Source organism: Anarrhichthys ocellatus, unplaced genomic scaffold, assembly GCF_004355925.1.
Source record: "Anarrhichthys ocellatus isolate YVR2014 unplaced genomic scaffold, GSC_Weel_1.0 scaffold6, whole genome shotgun sequence".
Taxonomy (NCBI): Eukaryota; Metazoa; Chordata; class Actinopteri; order Perciformes; family Anarhichadidae; genus Anarrhichthys; species Anarrhichthys ocellatus.
Genome location: NW_022280036.1, coordinates 4,802,607 through 4,809,025, shown reverse-complemented (window position 1 = coordinate 4,809,025; position 6,419 = coordinate 4,802,607). Strand labels below are relative to the sequence as shown.

Sequence of the window (6,419 nt, the reverse complement as noted above, 5' to 3'; positions counted from 1 at the left end):
CACACACACACACACACACACACGCATTACACACTTGGAAGATGAAGAGTTCTATCTTTCTCTGTGAGCAGTGGATTGCCTTCCTCGTTCATCTAATCACGCCATCTTCTCTCCTCCGCCAAGCAATCGCTGCACTTCGCTCCCTCCACACACACACACACACACACACACACACACACACACCCTAGCACATAACCTGGCTAACTCAGTCCATTCACTTGAAAAAGTAGTGAGCAAAGGAAACCAATGCAAAATAATACATTAAATATACATCACGTGTATGTTAGTGTGTATGTCAGCGTGTGTCTGTGAGTTATTTTTGTGCATGTATGTTGTATATACAGTAGGTGCATCCCAGAGGTATGGGGAGAGAGACAGAGATCGTAGGGGAGAGAGATAAATGGATTAAAAGAGAAAGCACAAAAGAGTAAAACGCAGGACAGGGAGATTACAGGAAAGGAGATAGCATTGGAATGAGGTTATATGTTATTTAGAAAGAGAAAAATAAATATTCAAAGGGCTATACTTGGCATGTGGATCAATAGATGTCTGCTTACTGTCCATATAGCAGCACATAGATCAATACACTAACAAGAAGCAATGTATATTCCCATCCTTCTCTCTCTCACTTCATCTGTTTTTTTCTCTTTCAACTCTGTTGTTTTCACATTTATTGATAATATATTATATATATCATTTGGAGACCCTGTTATCCAACGCTATTGACTTTATTATTATAGATTTACGCAGCATGACTGAGTGGTATTTATGCTTCTAATCTGGTGCTTCCCCCTATACTCTCACAACCCCCTATATACTGTGTGAGCAGTGGCAACAGGGGGTTCTGTTCTACGACCATATTTCCAGTCTACAGTGGGACTAATCTTTGTGCTAATCTGTGTTAATCTGAGACACTCCTCTTCCCTCCTCTCTGATGTCACAGCAGGCTCAGTCACTAAAACCAAAACCAGATTATAGTTTTAATCTCATACGTTTTACTCCCGGTCTTCGTCTTCATTTGAGATCGTACGGCCAGATGCATTCGCCATCATCAGTCTTGCTCTTTTTCTATCTTTTATTTTCTTATTCACTCATTTTACAGCTCATTCGTGTATCCTGCCATTACTTCAATTGTCTTGAAGTCCAGATTCAATTTTGAACAGAAAAAAATGAGTTTGTTTAAACAGATTCGATTCTTCTGTTTTAGTGATAGATCTGTATAGTGACATATATGCGCTATAGATCAAAAACTATTCACTGCTTTATCATTACAATGTGACATTTTAATTGAACTTTATTTTGTCGAATCATTCAAATCCATCTATCGCCTGTTGTGTAAAAACTCTCTACAATGTAGTTTTAAATTCTATAATAAGATTGTTACCACACATAAATATGAATTAATGCTCATCGCTTCAAACAACAATCATCTCAAAGCATGTTCTGTGTCCAAGGACACATTGTGTCTCATAGACAACAAAAAAAAACAACTAAAAATCAAAAAGTCAAACCTTGTTCTGTACGTCGGTCCCAGGTAACCTCATACTATCCCAGTTGTGTATTTGCATGACATTTTTGTGACTATGGCTTTTAATACCAGTACATAAAGAGTTCACAATAGGCTGTGGTTGCAAAGGGCTCTGTCATATATATATATATATATATATATATGGTACATACGACTCACAAACACACCAACAGTCACACATGTCGAATTTAAGGGGATTGGAGTGTTTGGTTCAAAAGGTCAGAATGTATGTGCGTGTTTGAAGGTGTGACACCAGTGAGAGCATTTGTTTAGCCAGGTGGAGGAGTCAACAGTTCAGACTGTCTGAGTGCAAGGATTAGGGTGAAAGGTCACACTTTAGCACCAGGCGTACTTGTGTGTATGTGCGTGTACCTGAACTGCATCTGGAGCAGCCGAGTCTAACCTTGTACTCTGCCAATACACACCGCATGTATGCTATCCTGTACATGTGCGTGGGTGTGTATATGAACTCTCCTATACTCTGGAATTGAAAAAAAGTATGTATGAAGGAATGTGTGTGTGTGTATGTGTGTGATCCTGTCACAACATGGAGTCAGGTAAGGTTCAGTGTGAAAGTCAGGGTTCAGCAGGTTTTTTTTCCTACCGGGAATATGTTTGGCCCAGCCGATGTTGACCACCAGCTCTCTGTCCGCCAGGTCACACAGCGTAGTCAAGGCCTTGATGTCGCTGTCTGGTACTGTTGGGTCAGGCATGGCGTAAATCTTCTCTGGCTCGGCCACCAGCAGGTGAGAGACGATTTTGTTATCTGCAAGGCAGCCAAAGGCATCTGACATGACCACCAGACAAGGAGAAAGACACAGAGACAGAGAGATGGTGAATTGTTGCCGTATTAGGCAGCGAGCTGTGTATTGTTGACAAACATGAATATTTACAAAAGGAAGAATGTTAAACGTGTTTGACACTTACACATGTAATTAAAGCCTTTAAAATTGTCAAACAACACTTACTTTATAAAGTAAAAAGTGTATAGAGTCCATTTCTAACATTATCTGACGAGTAATACTTTACAGTTTAATTATATTGTATACTGTACATAATATAGTATACAAAGCTTGTTTTTAGGTCATTTTTTATTGAGATATGTGATGGAAACTTGATCAAAGAAGAGGATGCTCGACTACAATGGCTTGTAATTTCCTGGGGAATTTTTCAGCATTCAAGCAACAGATAATTGATTTAATCCCAGCAATTTGGCAGGACTAAAGATGATAAAAAATAAAATAAAATACATTGTAACATTTCTAGTTTAGGAGATGTTTCAAGGTGTGATTAAAGGCTACTACTGCCGGTTATTCAGGTTGCTTAAGACATTGTATCACTGACGAAAGAAGCGTCACTGATACATACAGAAGGGACAGATAATACCGAAAGCCAAACAGCTCAGCTGGTAATGGTGACATGTGGTGATGAGATCTCTATGGCCCATTAGTAACAGACTGATACCCTGCTTCCAAATTAATCCACTGACTAATCAAGCATGGGAATAATAACAGAGGATAGAAGAGCAAGAGAGGAGAGAGGGAAAGAGGAAAAGAGAGAGAGAGAGAGAGGGATAAGCAAAGAAAATAAAATGGGAGAAGACAGACAGGTAGAAATGGAGCCATGGACAGATTGTAAAAGACAGACAGGAAAAGTCGAGAGAGCGACAGCTTGATAGAGATAAACAGCAAGAGAGAGTGAAACAGAGTTGGGGGGATGAGTTGTGTATTGATCTAACACTCTCCACCCCCAATTCTGTTGACACACACACACACACACATTTGTACATGGATATATTCTTCCACCCTCTTCCCTCTAGTTTCAGCTCCAGGGTCGTTTGAGCCAAACCAATCCCAGTCACACTGCAGTATCTGTGGGTAAATCTTATTTAATGTTTCCCTAATTAGAATCAATGGAAGCCCATTTCCAAACCCTGGGCTATTGTTCTGTTCTCACACAATCAATGGGGACGCTGAGGCTAGGGATTGGGCTACGGATAGATAGACTGTATGTGCGTGTATCTGAGAGAGACAGAGGGACAGAAAGATTTTTGTTGTGTGTGTATTGACTGTTTGTGAGAGAAAAAGAACAAGAGAGACCCAGGAAGTCAATATCATCTAGTTTTTGTTTTAGGTGAGAGAGATTTGTTTTCATACATATATTAAAGGAAAGGAAGTGAATAGAGATTACAGCCAGAATAACTATTTAGAGTGGTCCAATAAATTACTCTTCATGTTGAAACTTATCCAACATGGGACAAAAGCTTGGTAAAAATAATAACACGACTAAAGATTTGAATACAACTAAACCTGTTTAAGGATATCTGGTCTATAACCCGCCAGTGAAGACATTCAGCTGGAACACACACATGCTCTGTGTATGCAAACACGTACATTATAAACACACACACACATAGTGTACACACACTCTTATTATCCCATCATTTCAATGATTAGTAGTGCAGAAGTCCCGGTAAGCTGCCGTGCAGCCATTCAGCATATTGGCCTAAAGCAGAATATGCTCCAGCTTTAAGCAAAATGGGCTTTGGGGACCAAGCTGCTAAACACTGTTCAATCTGCACTGCATGTGCGTGTGTATGTGTGTGTGTGTCATGTGTGCGAGCAGACGCTTAGCTAAAGAGCTAACTCTAGTTTGATGTGGCTGCCAGATTGGATTTAATCCGGATTAGGGTGCTGGCTGCCCCCTACCTTCCTCTTTCTCCCTTCCTCCGTGCTCTCTCTCTCTCTCTCTCTCTCTCTCTCTCTCTCTCTCTCTCTCTCTCTCTCAGAAACCTTCTCATTTAGGCTCAGTCTCTCCCTCTCTCTCTGTCACTCTCACTCACTCCCTTGTTAATTTTCAATCATAAGGCTTTGGCGATGGTTTCTTTCTTTAAAAAAACACAGCCAATCCAGCCGGAGCAAAATTAATACCTTTTTAGTGAAATATTACACATATAAAATGTTATGACCCCAAACTGGTAGCAGTAGAGACAGGAAGATAAACTTGGTCCCAAACAGATGGGCTTCTCACTACCCTCTGTCTATTTATGTGTGTGTGTGTGTGTGTGTGTGTTTAAACTATTTTTACTGTCCAACTGTCTCCAGCAGGATATGAACTGATGGAAAGGCAGTTCCTTGTACTTCTGATCTCTGACCAACAACTCCTGCCTATTACATGAACACTGCCTGAAGAAAGTATACTATATGTTTTCTGTTTGTTTAGGGAGGATTTTACATAGCATGTCTTGCATTGTTCCCTCTGCACACTATGTCAGATGCTTTTGTCACTGCAGCCTAAATGTCAATTTGTAGAGTATGAGTTACTGTGCACTGAGGACAGAATGCAAATTTCTGTCCTTGAGAATCACTACTCAACCTCGGAGAGAGGACTATCACATATTCTGTTGCCAGTCAGAGATTTTATGTGTGTGTGTGTGTGTGTGTGTGTGTGTGTGTGTGTGTGTGTGTGTGTGTGTGTGTGTGTGTGTGTTTGTTCTTACATGGCTTCTTGGGGGGCAGAGCCAGCTGTGGGTTCAGGTACGGACTGTTGTCGGCATCTATCCGGCGTTTATACTTCTGTCTCCCGCCACGCACCCTGTCGAGACGAACACCTGTAAGAAATGGCAGAAGAAATATATCAATAGACTGTGCATGACACTGAAACTTTAATATAGGAATATAAATAAACATAAAAATATAATATGATAATAGAGAATGGAAATGAAATGAAAACATGTTGACTGGAAGACGATTACATAATGATTTGTGGGAATGAAATGGTGACAGTTGTGCTGTTTTGCAATGCATATGTGTTTGCGTGTCTGTTATGCAGGTAGGCACTTTTATCTTATTGTCAAGCTTGCTAAACTCGCTTGCCTCTTTTATTCTACAACAAGACTAATTTATAGAGACACCTTTTGAGTAAAAGGCCTCTCTCTCTCTCTCTCTCTCTCATGTTGTCTCTTTGGCTTTCTGACTTACTCTTTTCCTGTCTCTTGCCCAATCTCTTTCTCTCTGTTGCCGTCTCTCTCTCTCTCTGTCTCGTTAATTAATTGACACAAAGGAGTCTTAATTTAATTAGGCCTATCTCTCAGGGGATTGGATGTTACCGTGGTTACCACTTAAAGATGGATAAGGAAGACAGAGGTGTCATGTACCCTGGAGGAGGAGAGGAGAGTAGGAATCTAGCAGGGCTGTTAAATGCTTGTTTATACCATTCAGAAATAAAGTGAGGCTAAAGAGAGAAGAACATAATCTACAGAAACTTCATTAACCGACAATCTAGGGAAAAAGTCAACCTGATATTGAACACACCTATGCAATATCCGCTTTACACCCCTACAGCACCACTGGGTTGAAAGGTTGTCTAATGCAAAGTGCATTTAAAACAGTCAGGATGTAAATGTATAGATAGAGAGAGAAAAGGAGGAAGAGGAGGGGGCAGAAAGAGTGAGAGAGCAAGAGAGAGATTTGCTAACACACACAGATATAAATCCTCTGAAAAAAAAGTGCTGACGATGACCAAGACAACACACCTAGGAGACTTAACAGAAAGACTTCCTATTGGCAGCAAAGGGAAAAAAATGTAAGGGAGCATGTTTGTGCATTCATTGGCATTTGTACGTGTATGTGTTTCTGTGTTTCTGTGTTTTATTTGTGTTGTGTATTTGTGCACATTTTGTTCGCCGCTTTTATTCAAACCATCTTACAGTTACGAAAGTGTACACATCTGTTTTAGGGAAATTTAGTCATTTGGAAAACCTCTGGCCCAGGCAGCAGTCAACCCAGTGAACTGAACACATGTGTGTGTGTGTGCGTGCGCGCTTGAGACGAAAATAAGTAAACAGAAGGGCTGACAGTCCAGGTACAGTGGGGGGGGGGGGGGGGGGGGG

The 6,419-nt window shown here is 40.6% G+C and overlaps 1 protein-coding gene across 9 annotated transcripts in view; it reads right to left on the bottom strand.

The window, feature by feature from the left end:
• Positions 1 to 6,419, bottom strand: part of esrrga (estrogen-related receptor gamma a) — a 66,873-nt gene that overhangs the window by 18,751 nt on the left and 41,703 nt on the right. For 5 of the 9 annotated variants that reach the window (XM_031846302.1, XM_031846293.1, XM_031846295.1 and 2 more), the window contains exons 5-6: positions 5,028 to 5,138; positions 2,133 to 2,315 (exon numbers count right to left, since the gene is read on the bottom strand). In XM_031846302.1, the coding sequence (XP_031702162.1) occupies positions 2,133 to 2,315; positions 5,028 to 5,138 (294 nt within the window). The remainder of the gene's footprint in view (positions 1 to 2,132; positions 2,316 to 5,027; positions 5,139 to 6,419) is intronic. The other 4 variants (XM_031846297.1, XM_031846299.1, XM_031846300.1 and 1 more) reach the window with 1 other exon arrangement.